This window comes from Podarcis tiliguerta (genome assembly GCF_965153285.1).
Source record: "Podarcis tiliguerta genome assembly, chromosome: 8".
NCBI classification, from domain to species: domain Eukaryota; kingdom Metazoa; phylum Chordata; class Lepidosauria; order Squamata; family Lacertidae; genus Podarcis; species Podarcis tiliguerta.
In genome coordinates this window covers 68,885,551-68,902,094 of record NC_139541.1, presented here as the reverse complement: position 1 = coordinate 68,902,094, position 16,544 = coordinate 68,885,551, and the positions used below count along the sequence as shown (strand labels likewise).

At 48.3% G+C, this 16,544-nt stretch overlaps 1 protein-coding gene across 1 annotated transcript in view; it reads right to left on the bottom strand.

Annotated features, from left to right (window-relative positions):
* Positions 1-16,544, bottom strand: part of NPHS1 (NPHS1 adhesion molecule, nephrin) — a 48,333-nt gene that overhangs the window by 17,286 nt on the left and 14,503 nt on the right. Inside the window, exons 10-19 of the mRNA XM_083454749.1 lie at positions 14,917-15,074; positions 13,304-13,445; positions 13,056-13,180; positions 11,963-12,134; positions 9,676-9,805; positions 8,578-8,750; positions 7,726-7,866; positions 5,388-5,528; positions 3,929-4,050; positions 9-180 (exon numbers count right to left, since the gene is read on the bottom strand). Of these exons, the coding sequence (XP_083310875.1) occupies positions 9-180; positions 3,929-4,050; positions 5,388-5,528; positions 7,726-7,866; positions 8,578-8,750; positions 9,676-9,805; positions 11,963-12,134; positions 13,056-13,180; positions 13,304-13,445; positions 14,917-15,074 (1,476 nt within the window). The remainder of the gene's footprint in view (positions 1-8; positions 181-3,928; positions 4,051-5,387; positions 5,529-7,725; positions 7,867-8,577; positions 8,751-9,675; positions 9,806-11,962; positions 12,135-13,055; positions 13,181-13,303; positions 13,446-14,916; positions 15,075-16,544) is intronic.

Below are 16,544 nucleotides of genomic sequence, written 5' to 3'. Positions count from 1 at the left end.
AAACTTACATCGAACAATCAAGCGGGCACTACTCCTTGCTGCTGGGGAGATCCCATTGTCCGCCTGGCACTCGTAGAGTCCGGCATGGACTCGCTTTGCCTCCTGGACTCGAAGTCGCCCTATCAGCCCGTCCGACTGCAATTCAATCCCCAGTTCTTCCAGGCTCTGCTCCAAATCATTCTGGGTACAATATCAAGATAAGAGGGATCAGTTCTTAGTACTGACTGGAGCATGCTTGAGAACTGAGGCCTCTCTGCAGAAATCCGGACTGCATTCTGGATATTAGTCAGTTGCTATCCTTCAATATAACTCATAGGAATTTTAATAATTTTAAGGCAAGGTGCTTTGCAAGCCCCAATGACCAGCTTCTTGTCCGAGCTTGCAAAGCCCAGCCCACAGCTGACCTGCAAACCTCTTTGTGGCCCAGCTGCATCTTTACCTGCCCATCTGATGTCATACACATTAGGTATAGGACAGGTCAACGTACCTTCATTGAAATAGCCTCATGGGACAAATGGGGAGGCTCCCTTTTAATCTGGGCCTACCTAGGCTTGCATTCTCAGCCGTTATAGAAATGTTAATGCACACCATGGTGCAGCCATAGTGGATTAAGGTGGACAACGCTATCGCCCGTCTGTGTCATTTTTGTGTAAGCTGCCTGGACCTTTGCACAAACCTTTGCAGTCGCAGCAAATGGCCACGAAGCCAAAGCAAAAATGAAAGGCAGCTATTTTGGCAAGCCAGGGCTGGTATCAGGAGCCAGAGTCAGGAGCAGGTCAACAATAAAACACCTGGGACTCAGCTACATTAGTAACAAAAACAAAACAAAAAACAGTGATTTGAATGTGTTATAAACATGCAACATCAGATGGTACTAGAGAGCAAAAAAAAAAAATCTAAGCGCTTTTCCGTAGCAGTTTTTTTTTCCTTTTGTGATAACTGTTTAATTTCTGACTTATTTATTTCTTTATTCAAAGACATCAAAACAGCTCAGGCCTAGTGATCACATCAGCTCTTCCCAGTAGGTCTTGCCCCCAAAGAAGCAATTGTGAGGACCAAAGGTCTCCATCACTCCATCACTCTCTAAGACTCTTCCCCTGGTTCCTTCTCCAGCACACCTTCATCTTATATTGCAATTTTATACTGTGAACCGCCCTGAGACCTGCGGGGAAGGGGAGCTGACAACAGCAGCAGGAAGAGAACCCCCCCCCCCCAGCTTCTTCACCAGCCTGACTCATCTCTGCCTCTTGCCCCGCCCCCAGCCTCTGCTTCTGCCTCTCATTCTGGACTGCTCTCTGCCACAGCTTCTTCCCACTCACTAAACCTTGTTGCCTCTTCAGCTTCTGACACCTCCTTCTTCCAGTCTGGACCCTCTTTTCCCTCTGACCACTCATCATCATTCCATCATCAATTCCCTGGCTCTAAACCTTCTTCCCCTGCGGGTTTCCTTGGGGGTTCCCAGTCAGCCCATGACAGCTGTCATATGCCCATGTGCCCTGCATGGAGCACAAGTGATACAGCAGGTATCTCAATTACTCTCTTTTTTTCTCGCCCTTCCCAAGTAGATTATGGCCATTCATATTCCACGTCTTATGACGGTCTGCCAACACAAGTAGTGAAATTATGCAAAATTGATGGAAAAGTCCAACCCCATTTTCAATTACTGATTGAAACAAAAATGTCTATATGTGGGGGGAGGGATTAGTTGGTTCTTTGAGGGCATTGTGGGTAGGTTGTATGATTTATATTTCTTCCCCTTTCTTTCTGTCTCCCACCTATACACCTTTGTATGTATCACCCAGCTGAAGTCTGACCTACTGTCTTCGACTGGTAGCTATGAAATTTATTGATCTACTATACTACAGAATAGATTTAGAACTAGATGGAGGGGGTTAGGAGGAGACCATGTAACTTGCTCAGATCAGTTGCTTTCTCGGTGCTATTTATTAGCTCACACTGTTACTAGAATCATAGACTCATAGAATCATAGAGTTGGAAGAGACCACAAGGGCCATCGAGTCCAACCCCCTGCCGAGCAGGAAACACCATCAGAGCACTCCTGACATATGGTTGTCAAGCCTCTGCTTAAAGACCTCCAAAGAAGGAGACTCCACCACACTCCTTGGCAGCAAATTCCACTGTCGAACAGCTCTTACTGTCAGGAAGTTCTTCCTAATGTTTAGGTGGAATCTTCTTTCTTGTAGTTTGGATCCATTGCTCCGTGTCCACTTCTCTGGAGCAGCAGAAAACAACCTTTCTCCCTCCTCTATAGGACATCCTTTTATATATTTGAACATGGCTATCATATCACCCCTTAACCTCCTCTTCTCCAGGCTAAACATGCCCAGCTCCCTTAGCCGTTCCTCATAAGGCATCGTTTCCAGGCCTTTGACCATTTTGGTTGCCCTCCTCTGGACACGTTCCAGTTTGTCAGTGTCCTTCTTGAACTCTGGTGCCCAGAACTGGACACAGTACTCCAGGTGAGGTCTGACCAGAGCAGAATACAGTGGCACTATTACTTCCCTTGATCTAGATGTTATACTCCTATTAATGCAGCCCAGAATTGCTTTGGCTTTTTTAGCTGCAGCGTCACACTGTTGGCTCATGTCAAGTTTGTGGTCAACCAAAGCCACATCAGCTTAACAGAGTAAGAACTGTCTGGTTCTCTGCAGAAGCAAACTAACCATGGTGCAGTGGGTTTCATATTTTTTACTGCCGCAACGGAGCTGTCAATATTTATTTGCTTATTTATATCCCTCTCTTCTGCTAAAAGTACCCAGAGCGGCAAATAACCTAATAATAAAAACTGCGCAATACAATCAATATAAATGCAAGTGCGATAAACAATTTCTAAAAGCATTAATGAAATGGAGAGCAAACAAACCCGCAAACCTATTGGCATCGAGAGTAAAAGATGCTCTACATTGCATCGGCGTTCAGTATATATTGCAGCCAAGTGCGGAAATAAATAGTCTGGTGAGACTATTGGCTGACAGAATAAAGCAGCTTAAGGCTTTGTTGCTGGTGTACTTTGGCTTCATGTCTTATGGACCCTGAGTGTGCTGCTGAGTTTGTACCATCCTAGCCTGAATAAAGATCTCTCTCTTACTCACAAGTAACAGCCTCTGTTGTGGCATTTTGGATGGGAGTGAGGATAAGCATGGGTGGGGGACTTAGAGACAGCCCAGCCTGTTTTGCCGCCTGTAGCGAAACAGAACCCCACCACTTCCCCCTCTACTGACCAAGGTTGCATGGCAGTGACTTCTGGTGAGATCCTACACAAACTCCACAAGATCTCACCCAAAGCTGCTTTAACTATGTGACTCTGGCAGTGGCAGGGGGATTATCCACAGAGGCACCACCCTGAGGGACTCTCCCACCTGTGGCAGCTGCTTCAGGTCCCTCATGGGTGGGCCAGTCCTGTCCAGAACCTCTACACTTGGTCCTTGGAATTTTCTCTAGGTCACAAAACCACACCCTTTACCAGCCCTGCTCCACAGCGCCTTCAGTGCTCTTGCCTGTCTGGACTGTGTCATCGAACTGTTGACACAGTTGAACTCATGACTCTTGCTCCCCTGCATCAAGGATGGAGAGATGCAGCTGTTTGAATGGCTGGAATGTCGATTAGAGTCACATCCATTTCTCCACCCAATTTTGGCTTTGGGTGCACCCAGGACTGTCGTGTGGCCCCTATAAGGTTACCCAGAGGAGAAGTGCGGCCCTTGGACTGGAAAGGTCAGGAAACTGCGGCCTTCCAGATATAGTTGGACTCCAACTCCCATGAGCCCCAGCCAGCATGCCCAACGGTTGGCAATAATGGGATTTGTAGTCCAGCATCATCAGCAGGGCCACAGGGTAAAAGCTTGAAGCAAACAGAAAGTCTTTTTCCACCCTTAACCTCAGCTTCTGGTCTAGACTAGCCACTTACCAGCCATCTCCACTGGAACATGTTTGCAGGTGTGGGGTTGGCATCCGCCTGGCACTCAATCTCAGCTGTGCCCCCCAGGTCCACATAGGTTGGGTCTCCAATGCTGCGGATGGATGGCGAATCTGTTCATGGGGGGAAAGGTAGGTGGCATGCTATCGACCGGCAAGAATTTCAATTTGGTCCACATTTTAATGCAAATTTAACTAATTCACATATCCCGAAACAATAGCTACTCCCCCAAAGCAGCTATCCTGCAAAATGCACACTTAGCAATGCAGTTTCCCAAACAAAGAAGCGTCTAACAGGGGAAAGTGTGCACAATAATAAATAAAGAGAATTATAAACATTGCATATGAAAGTGAATTAGATTAGTGGCCAAAATGGTGGAAAACTTTTGGGGAAAGTGTATTCCCAAGTTTGATTGCTCAAAACACCTGATTGGCTCTCTAAACACTCCTGCTCATTGGCTAGACTCAGATGAAGGAAACCTACTGCATCTCAGCCTAAGCAAGCTGTGCTTCCTTTTTCTGGTTATTTGGCAATAACTTTTTTATAGAATACAGATAAGTGAACAAACTTTGTTGCATTACATTCTTCATTAAATTATCTTTCCACTGATATGTAATTTTATGGTATTATGAGTGGTGTTATGAGCCATCAAACCTCAAAAATACACTTCTTCCAAAAGGTTTCCACAATTTTGGCCACTAGTGTATATTAAGTGTATATTAAGGGAAATTGCTGGGAAAGGTGTGTGCATTAGGTAAGATGGCATTCAAATATGTGTATATTAAAAAGAAATGAACTCCAAAATGCTGACAAATGTCATAAAGAGATGAGAGAGAGAGAGAGAGAGAGAGAGAGAGAGAGAGAGAGAGTATACGTTGTTGGCATCCAGCTGTTCAGAGAGAGAATGGAGCACACCTCTGGGAGTGAACTCAAACCACCTCTCTGGGGCAAAAGCCTGGCCAGGGTGTATGGAGGTCTTGGGCTACCCAAATGTTGAGAACCCCTCTCAGCTTTGCTGATGTGGTCCAAAGGAAAGCAGAGCAATATGTCTGGCACTGGTTGGGCTTCAGGAGTTGCCAGAAGGAGGTGAGCAAGGCACCATCCGACCGCCTTAGGGATGCACACGTGTGTGTGTGTGTGTGTGTGTAACGGGAAATGTGACAAATAGCACTTCAGATTGGGGAAATGATGGAAACTGAAACCGAAGGATTTGCCCATTCCTATGTCGCACCACCGCACAAAGAGAGTGTGATGTAGCATTGGTTCCCAAGAGCAGCCATGAAGCTAAACCCAGGTCAGCTGCGAGAGGATGTGTGCTGAGACACCAAGAGAAGGAAGGCAGAGGAGAGCATGCCAGAGCTATAATCACAAAGGACAGAAAAGCACAGATGAGGCCCCTCATCCTTCAAGTGACGGAATACATGGTATGCCCTCTCCACCTGATACTCACACTGCACATCCAACAAGAGGGCCGTTTCATTGTGGCCTTCTGGGTTCTCGCAGTAGATCTTGTACTTGCCAGCATCCGCCCTGGTCAGGTTCCAGATCTCTAGAGAGCCACCATCCCGCAGGTGATACCGTGGGGAACCCTCTAAGGAAGACAGAGAGGTGACCAATCTTAAGGAAAGCATTGCAGACAAGAAGAAGAAGAAGAAGAGTTTGGATTTGATATATTGCTTTATCACTACCTGAAGGAGTCTCAAAGTGGCTAACATTCTCCTTTCCCTTCCTCCTCCACAACAAACACTCTGTGAGGTGAGTGGGGCTGAGAGACTTCAAAGAAGTGTGACTAGCCCAAGGTCACCCAGCAGCTGCATATGGAGGAGCAGGGAAGCGAACCTGGTTCACCAGATTACGAGTCTACCGCTCTTAACCACTACACCACACTGGCTCTCAGCAAGGGCCAAGGACAGTGGTGGCTGTTGGCTATTGGACCTGGTGGGACAGAGGTCAAGGAGCCAGAACCAATGACAGGGAAAGTGAACTAATTCTGTTTTTTTGTCCCTGTCTTCCGCCCAGCTGAGCTCTACCAAGGCAACCCTGAGACTCAGGAAGAGGAAGCTGATAGCCCTTGCAATTAAAGAGGTAAGCAAGTGGGGGCTAGCCGAGGACAGCTGAGCTTGGTGGGGCAATGCCCAACTGGGCCTAATGGACCAGTCTTCACTGGGTTAGGAACAGGCGAGCAACAGACCAGAGAGAGAAAGAGAGCAGGCTGGCTGTCATGGACTGGCTGGATGCAGAGGAGTGGCAGGAGGCAGCAACTGGGGAACCCCCAAGGGAAGAAGACTCAGAGCCAGGGGTTGGTGATGGGATGATGATGAGTGGTTAGAGGGCAAAGCCTGGGAGGAGGAATGATTGGAAGTTGAAGAGCTAACAGGGTTTAGTGAGCAGGGAGAGTCTGGGGAAGATAGCAGTCCAGAATCAGAGGCAAGAGAGGAGGCCAAGAGGCAGAGATGAGTCAGGTTGGTGAGGAAGCCAGGGTGTCTCCTCCTGCTGCTGTGACCAGCTCCCCTCCCTCCTGGTCTCCCAGAACCAAAAGAGTTATGAAGAGGGAGGAGCGAAGACAGGCACAGCGACAGAATCTCAGATTACTTAGAAAGGACTCAGAGGAGGAGGAGACTTAGGCAACTGTGGGGAGGCGGGGACCTTCAATCTCCACAACTGCCTCATAGGGGCAAGACCTACTGGGATGACTTGCTGTGCTCACTAGGCAGACCTTGTTTCCTTGAATAAAGAGTTAAGTTGGCTGATGCCGTGTGATTTATTGCTCCTGACACTGGCCCACCCAGCTGTCATTGCACAATTTACCCTTTTGCTGCAAGGCATTTTTTTCACCAGAAGGATTGTCAGGGAACTGCCATCGGAGCCGGAGACGGAGAGAAGGCTCCAGAGGGATGCCGGAGAGGGTCCCAGTAGGGAGAGAGGCAGCCCATCCGCTGGGGAAGGAAATCAGCATAACACCAGGGGAGAAGGGGGGCAGATGAGGGAATCGGAGAGGAGGCTCCAGGACTCCTCGCAGAGACCAGCAGAGAGAGTACGGGCACTCCGCTGCCCACACCCTCTCTGCGCAGAAGACTTCCGTGCAGGGAGAGTAGGAGAAGACTGGGCGTCAAACAGCTTTTATGCTGGAAAAGGTTCAAGAAACGCCCACTGATGGATTCTGCCAGCGACTGAGGCAGCCACGAAACTTGAGGCTGTCCAGACAGAAAGGGTTCAACCAGGCAACCTAGCCAGGAGTGGCGGCAACTTACGCACGAGCAACCCCTAGAACCATTACAAGGATGAAGCCCGCTAAGGATTCTAGGAGGCATATTAACTCAGGATGGAGAACCTGTGGCCATCGAGATATTTGTTCAACTCCAACTCCCTTCCCTCCCAGATAGCATGGCCCATAGTCAGGGATAATGCGAAGTGGAGTGCCGCAACAGTGTGTGGGCTACAGGTTCCCTACCCCTGTATTAGTCAACAAATATATTTTCCTTCCAGTCTAAATAGCTTCGAAAGGAGGACTTTCCTTAGAACCGCAGCCAGAGAGGAAATGGTAAAATTCCTCCTGACTTGCTGCAAGCCAGGTGATTATCATAACTCACTGTGTGGATGCTATTTGCATTTTTTTAAAAGTGCAAATTAAATGCAAAGATATTCAATGCCCCATCTAATTTGGCCCTTTGATTGGAAGCTCCTTGTAGCCAGGACCAGTCTCATTTGTCTGCAAAAAGACGGGCACACTGGTGACAAAATAACAGCAACAGTTTGGGACTTCACTCCAAGAATGATGCTGGACCCACCTGTCAAGAGTACCTCACCAAGGAAGCTCCAGCGATAGGTGATGTCTGGAGGGCTGGCCGACACCAGCAAGGGCAGCTGAACAGCTCCGTGCTCCACGGCCTGCACTACTAGAGGTTGCTCAGAGGAGAACTCTGGGGGAACTGTGCAAAAAGCAGAGGAATAAGGGATTCTCAGATGACTTTCCCACTGACTTTCCCTCCTGCTTCTTGAAGCCCAAAGGTGTCTAATGTGAGCATATGGCAGGTTGTTGCTGGTACATTTCAAAGAGCCAGGCTTACATTTCAAAGAGCTTCCACAGAAACCCTCTGGGTAAACGTTGCCTTACATCCGCCCTGGGGACAACACATGCTAACACTGTAAACAAATCAGCCATGATTTCAGCCCAATGAACTGCAATGTGGTCATGGAAGACACACATGAGTGACAGCTCCCGCCTCCTGGTTGTTCCTTCCAGCTTGCTTTCCTCATTTCTCCGTCAGTTTGCAAAATGGTTTTTGAAATCCTTGTGAAAATCCAACAGCATTTTATTTTACATTTCTCCACATACATATTTTCTGCAGTTTTGCCTAATATGCTGGGTTATTTGCAAGCTGTTTTCCCTAATACAATACATCTTTCTTTGTTATTTTCATGCATTTCTATGCACATTTTACTCTATGCACATTACAAACATGGTTGGGGAACTGCAGTGCAAAATTCAGAGAACCATGCATTTTGAAGGGCGGATGCTTTTCGGTTCACACATTGTTTCGGAAAGTGTGGCTTAGGTAGCTTTGCATTAATTTTAGGTAGGTTCACCTTCAAATGTAAAACTGAACTGAACTTCCCTCCCCTCCCTACTTCATACTTACATAGGACAGTGAGCTGGTAGAAGGTATTCACACCTTCAGAGAGGACAGAGCTGTATGCATGGCATTCTACTCTCATCCCATGATCTGCAGATGACACCACTAGAGTCACCTTTCCTGAAGTGGAAAACCCTCCAAATTCTGCTTTCTTCTGCTCTGGGTTAGTTGCCTTCAACCTGAAGAAGAAACACTACTAACAAGAACTTATAAGAACAAGAAAAAGCTGTGCTGGATCAGGCCATTGGCACATCTAGTCCAGAATTTTGTTCTCCCAGTAGCCAAAAATATGCCTACGGAAAGCCTCCAAGGAGGACCTGAGGACAACAGCAACTCTGCCCACTTGTGACTCCCGAGCATGGTTTTTGTGGAACTTATATAATAATAATACTATAATAATTTATTATTTATACCCCGCCCATCTGGCTGGATTTTCCCAGCCACTCTGGGCGGCTTCCAACAAATATTTAAAATACAATAAAACATCAGACATTAAAAAGTTCCCTAAACAGGGCTGCCTTCAGATGTCTTCTAAAAGTCAGATAGTTGTTTATTTCCTTGACATCTGATGGGAGGGTGTTCCACAGGGCAGGCGCCACTACCGAGAAGGCCCTCTGCCTTACTTACAATACTTACAATTCATATGTAACCTACTGCAGTGTTTTTCAACTCCAGGTCCCCTGGTGCTGTTGGACTGCAGCTCCCATCATCCACAGCCAACTTAGCCAAAGGCTAAGGATGAAGGGAGCTGTCACCCAACGGTATCTAGAGATCCAAGGCTGAAGAACGCTGACCTACTGTAAACCACTTGGAAAACTTTGGATAATAACTGCTCTATAAGTGGAAATAATAATAATACACACAGGAAAACAAGCTGGAGAGACTTGGGTGTCCACATCACCTTTGTCCATGACTGAGCCCTAAGATGTTCCAGCAAACTGGAGGAGCAAAGAGTGAGAGGTCAAAGGACACAATCCTACCCAAGGTTCCAAAATGTATTGGACTAGCCCTGGCAGAAATGGACAAGGGCCTTTGAAGATCTAGAGAGACCTGCAGGTGAAGCTGATGTAGGATGGGCATTGGGGAAGTCAGACATCCTCTTACCTTTTCCCATCTTTGAGCCAGGTGAGGCTGGCTGGAGGGTTGCTGCTGCCCGATTTGCAGTGAAGTGTCACCGACTGGCCAGGCCTGACCTCCTTGGCTGTCACCGTAATTTTTGCACTTAGGGGCGGGACTGTGGAAAGAAAGCGGCTGGCTGTCAAGACTCAGGCTTCGGCGCCACCTCCTAGCTCTACCCTCCATGCCACCCTTCCCCAACCTGCTGCCCTCCAGATGCCTTAAACTACAACTCCCACCAGCCCTGGCCACAGTGACCATGATGGGAGTTGTGATTCAGAAGAAATTGACGGGTGTGGATTGGGGAAGGCCGTATAAGGTCTGTATTCAGACCTTCTGCATTGATCATAGAATAGAATCATAGAGTTGGAAGAGACCACAAGGGCCATCGAGTCCAACCCCCTGCCAAGCAGGAAACACCATCAGAGCACTCCTGACATATGGTTGTCAAGCCTCTGCTTAAAGACCTCCAAAGAAGGAGACTCCACCACACTCCTTGGCAGCAAATTCCACTGTCGAACAGCTCTTACTGTCAGGAAGTTCTTCCTAATGTTTAGGTGGAATCTTCTTTCTTGTAGTTTGGATCCATTGCTCCGTGTCCGCTTCTCTGGAGCAGCAGAAAACAACCTTTCTCCCTCCTCTATGTGACATCCTTTTATATATTTGAACATGGCTATCATATCACCCCCTAACCTCCTCTTCTCCAGGCTAAACATGCCCAGCTCCCATAGCCGTTCCTCATAAGGCATCGTTTCCAGGCCTTTGACCATTTTGGTTGCCCTCCTCTGGACACGTTCCAGTTTGTCAGTGTCCTTCTTGAACTGTGGTGCCCAGAACTGGACACAGTACTCCAGATAGGAGATATGTACAGATAGGAGATATAGCTCAGTGGCAGAGCCTCTGGCTCACATGCAGAAGGCCCTGGGTTCAATTCCTGGCATCTCTTGATAGGGCTCAGAGAGCCTCTTTTCTGGAAATCCTGGGGAGCCACAGCAATCCAGTGTTGACAATACTGAGCTGGATAGATCAGTGCCGTGATTTGGTAAAAGGCGGCTTCCTATGTTCAGGAAGCTATCTTTCCACTTGTGGTGCCACAACTCTTGGGGCTGAGCTTATCAATACACCAGAAACAAACAAGCCAAAAAGAATATTTCTTGCTTATGGATGCTATCACTTTAAAATAATAGAAGAGGGAAATCCCATATTTATGGGTTTCACCCATATCGTAAATCATTTGCATTTGGAAAGCTAGCAGAGCAGGAGTTCTAAAGCCCAGTCTTCTTCCCAGGATGCTTGCTTGCTTGAGTCATCAATTTTATTTTATTTATATCCCACCCTTCCTCCCAATGGAGGCCAGGGTGGCTTCCCAGGCACCCTCTACTAGACTGTGTGTGAAAGCTGCCACTCAGTGAGAGAGGGGCTTTGCATGCAACAGGTCCCAGGTTTAACTCTTGGTTTCTCTAGCTAGGGCTGGAAACAGACTTATTATGCCTGGAACCATGGGAAACCGCTGCCCGTCACTGTCGACAATAGTGAGCTAGATGCTATGACCTGGCATATTGCCCTTGCACCCTGCACAATGTACTGGTGAAGCTCAGCAGGCACCCAGGCTGCTTCAGAGGAGGGCAGGACCACGGACAGCTCACTGTGGTTCTGAATACAGAGGCAGGATGTACACAAGGCACCTAAGAGCAGCCAGCTTGGAACATTGTCCCATCAATAGTTTAGTCTGGAGCAAACAATGAGCTTAAGCAGCCTTGCCATCACTGGGTGGCGGTCTCAAGCTCCATCCCCTCCAAGGCAACTGGTTGGGTTTAAAGGGGCTCGGACGTATCCATCAGGTCTCTCCTGCTGCCTGGTGGACCTGGTATTGTCCCACCCACTGGGATGGAGCCACTTTTCTGACATTGGCATCACTGCAGCCTGCCTAGATGCGGCTGGGGCAGGTGGCCACGAGGCTGGGGCTCTGCAGTCGCACCAGTGAAGTGGTCAGATTGGCTCCGCCGGTGCAGTCCCAGACTTGCCACTACCCTGCCTTGCCCCAGCCCCAGGATGGAGAAGATAGATGGGGAACCACGTTGACATTGATAGACATTGCAGGGGATTCGACTAATTCTCCCTTGAGGTCCATTAAAATTTTACAGTTCTGTGATTCTGTAGACAGTTACATTTCTCTTGAGCATCTTGCTCTTATGTCTCAGTCACATGTCCCCCCACAAACATGCCCTCCACTCAGATCAAGCCCGGAAGGGTGCACATGAGTGTTGAAGCTTACACTGGACGTGCAGACGAGTCTCTGCAGTGAGCGCTGGGGTTCTGGAACTTCCAAATGCCTTGCAGTAGTAAGCAGCCATGTTGTCGCTGGCAGTCGTGGTGAGGAGCAGCTCCTTGGAGACAATGTTCCCCGATGACCCCGGAGTTGTCCCGTCCCTCACCACTTTGCTCTCCTGTAGAAAGAATCCAGATTGCAGTGGGGGTAAGCGGAGAGGCAGCCACTCTGGGGGGATTGGCCAATTGGGCACCCATCACTCAGGACTGGCCAGGGGTTCTTACGAAGAAGAGCCATGGGGTCGCTTCTACTGCCCCCAGCATCTACCATTTGTCATCTACCTCACTTTGTCTAATGCAATGGAGGGGAAACTCAGACCCGGGGCCCAAATTTGGCCTCCAGACCTTCCTACCTGGGTCCTTGAGACTCTCTCTGGGTGACAGCCCCTCCCCAACCACACCCTCTGAAATATACTCAGAGTTGCAAAGTGATTTCATGCTCTTTATTCAGCTCATAGTGGTGAGGAGGAATGAATGAAAGTCCCCTCAAAGTATCTGCTTTATATACATTATTTACACAATGGGCTGCACATGATTGGCTAATTCTGGAATTCTACTGTAAGCCAATCAGGTTGTGGATTCACTTATATCTGGAGCATGATTGGGTGGTTCCTGCCAACCAATCATACTGCTGTATTGTTCTAGGACCAATCAGACTGCTGCAGTTTGGATCCTATTGTTCTAGGACCAATCAGACTGCTGCAGTTTGGATCCTATTCAACTCAGTATATAACACCCTCTCACCCAGACCATGCCCCTCACTGTCCTGGCTTCGCAACTTCCTCAGGTATTTTTGCCTGGCTGTGATGTGCCCTTGAACACTGATCACGTCCCTTGGTTGCCAAGAAGGAGGACAGCGTATGAGGATGGGTGTCTAGAAACAAGCCTATTGTACGAAGATAAAATTTGCATTCGTTGTTCTGCCAAGTTTTGCCTCTGTTCCTCAACCACCTGACTTGTAGAGCAGCTCTCAGGCTGAAAAGGTTTCCCAACCCAGCCTAATGGTAGCGCTGGCCCTGGAGGCAGTAATGCTGGACCACCTTGTACCACTCGAGGCGAGGCAGAGGGTGTCCGCCGCTGGCAAAGCAGGTGAGCTTGACTACGGTGCCCACTCGAAAGCATGTTTCTGGGGGTGGCACATCAATCCAGATCTTCTGAGGTGGATCTGAAGGACAAAAACAAGAATGGGGAAGAGAAGGAGGAAACAGATATGAGAAGGGGGGATTCAAAACACGTCACACATGACAACCGTTGCCATGACATACACACAATCATCCCTCCTGCTCACACTGTACTCGGAGGGTCACGGTTGCACTCTTGGCGTAGAGGATGGCTTCATTGAAGGCCTCACAGATCAGAGACAATCCGTTGTCCTCACGGCGTGCTGTGTATGTGATGTTAGACACTGTGATCATCCCGCCATGAGCTGCCTGTAGGAGGATATCAGGCCTCAGTCAGCAATTGTCAGTTTGAGAAGGGAGAAGAGGCAGATCTAAACAACTGGTTTCAAAATGGCTGCTTCCCTGATTTCCCAGCACTCTGAAAGTCCACAAGTCCCTCTAACTTGGTATTGTCTACACTGACTGGCAGCAGGGCTTCAGAGAAGAGGAAACTCCAAACCCAACCAGGAAATGCCAGAGACTGAACCTAGGTCTTCCTGCAGGAAAGGCAGATGCTCTACCACTGAGCTACAACCTTCCTCAATGTTCACACAATGTTCTTACTTCCCCTACAATCTGGGACAGTACAGTCTTCTCAGAGGCCCTTACTTTCCCACGCTCATGGCCCCGAAACTCATGCTTCAGGCCCTCCCTGTCATGATCCGAACCAGCAGATAAGTCTTGGCATGGAGACAATGGAATCCACTGGATTCAGAAGACCAGCGGTGGAAGTGGTGGACCCCAACCCAGGCTCTGATGGGCTGGAACCTTTCCACTGGGAACCCATCGGCTAGGAGGCCCTGGAAAGAGAGTACTCTCCAAATTGGGACACCCTTAGAGAGAGTGTCCCAAAGGACTCTGCCATAATGTACCACCTCACCTCCATTTTGTGCCCCCACACAACCCCCTGGATTCAAAAATCTCCTGTTTGTCTGGAAAAGTTGGCAGGCGACATCTAAAAGTAGGGAAGGGAGAATCTGTCAAGTTTGGTTTTCCTCCATTCTCATTTTCCCAATCTCAAGTTCAGTTCTTCACCTTTCCACATAACACTTTGCACCAAAAAAACAGAAAACAAACCCAAATAAAGACAAGTCCTCATGAAAACTCAGCAGCATTTTAGTGCAAATCTCTCTCAATATGCATATACAGTGGTACCTCGGGTTACATAGGCTTTAGGTTACAGACTCCGCTAACCCAGAAATATTACCTCGGGTTAAGAACTTTGCTTCAGGATGAGAACAGAAATTGTGCTCCGGCGGCGTGGCAGCAGCAGGAGGCCCCATTAGTTAAAGTGGTGCTTCAGGTTAAGAACAGTTTCAGGTTAAGAATGGACCTCCGGAACGAATTAAGTACATAACCAGAGGCACCACTGTATTTTTATACAATTTTGCCCAATACGCACATTCTTACAAAGCACTTCCTCCTCACAGAATGCATTTTTGTCTCCTATTTTTACTTACGCATGCCTTCTGATGCACGTTTGACTCCAGGATACACATTTTCGTACACATTATGTGCACTGCAACATTCATAGAAGTGTGAATTTCAAAGGGCAGCTGTGTTTTGATTCATCTATCATTTCAGAAAGTGAAGATTAAACAAGTTTGCCTTCAAATTCCTGCCCCTTCCTTAGCTCAGGAACAAGAGAGGATGAAATGTCCACTGACGCCCTCTAATTACCGTCCACATAGGACCCATCTCACTCAGCCTCCTAGCAGGATGGGCCCCTGCTATTGCCTACCTCTGACACAGTGACCTCTGTGGCGCTGAGCTCCTTCCAGCCCAGCCACCAGCGCAGCAAGACAGGTGGGTTGCTGGCAGAGGTGGAACAAGACAGCGAGACCTCCTTGTTTTCCTCAGTGCTACTTGAGCCTATGATTTTCACCTGGTCAGGGAGAACTGTCATCCAAAACGTAGAGCCCGGGGGTGGGGGGGGAGAGAGAAGTATATTAGTCACCCAGTGCAAGACTTAGATGTGCCCATTTTTGTTTTCAAATCATTGTGTCCTTCTTTCCCTTTCACCAGGAGAAGAAAGTTGGTTGCAGTTTTGTTTGTCATTCCAAGTGCCTCTGGGAAAGTACAACATGCTTGACTTTTGCGAAGGGATGCAAGGTTGTTGTCGTCGTTTACAAAATGGACCTAGTGGCTGAGGCTGTGTATACACCCCAAGCACATTTTTCATCTCAAAGAATTCTGGGTGTTGTAGTTTGTCAAGGCTTGCTGGGAATTGTAACTCTGTGAAGTGTAAGCCACAGTGCCCAGTATTATTTGAGGGGGTAAATGTGCCTTCAAGGTTTAGTGCAGCGGTTCTCAACCTGTGGGTCCCCAGATGTTGTTGGACTACAACTCCCATCATCCCTGAGCTCTGGCCTTGCTAGCTAGGGGTGATGGGAGTTGTAGTCCAACAACATCTGGCGACCCACAGGTTGAGAACTGCTGGTTTAGTGGGTATGCAAAATCAGGGCCGTCCTACCTATAGGCAATAGGGGTGTGGGGCACCCAGGCGCCAGGCTCTCAGGGGCTCCAGGCCTAGAGTCTGGGGTCCGAAAGTTGAGTCTGGGGAAGAGCCCACCCATTGGTCGGAGCACCGCAGCGGACTCTTCTGCTGTGCCGCACGTTCGGGGGCAACCGAGCCAGCGGCGCGCTGAGGCGGCTGGCCAGCTCCGCCCTCCTGCGCGCCTGGGACTGGGCAACTTGGGGGGGGGGCGCGGGCAGATCTTTGCACCCCGGTGCCACATATGCTTAAGACAGCCCTGTGCAGGATAGTGTCTGTATTCAAATGTAGCAAAAAGCTCTAGTTACAGGAAGGAGACAAGGAGAGATTTGGGTGCATATACTCCCCATCCCTCTCTTCTGGTGGAAAGGAGGAGATTGGAGGCTTCGCTTCCATCTTAAAATAACCACAGTTTACCTTTCCATCTGAACCCTAAAATGAGCTTAATCTTAACTATGGTTTCTTGGAACTAGTGCTGAGTCAAAGTATTTGAGCCCAGTTAATTTTGTAAGTTTCGCAAAGGTGGGGAGGGGGAAATATGCTTCTGAAGACAAGGTTAATTTTCAGGGGGTGAATTCCTAAGGACGTTCAAGGGGTGATATTACCTTGAAAGAGATGTTAGCTGAGGGTTTTGTCTTCCTTCTACTTCTTTTTAAAATAAAAGTTAAAGAAACATTGCTCCTTGACCAATCTTCCCCTCCAAAAAGTTCCTCTGGGAATAACACTATCACGAGGGAGCATTTTCCCCATTGGGGCATTTAATTCCAGGAATACCAGTGATCTACTGTCACTTGAAGTGATGGAAAAACTTACTGTATTGCAAAAAGAACACACAATGGCAACCTCATACTTGAAAGCATGGCCACAGCACCCAC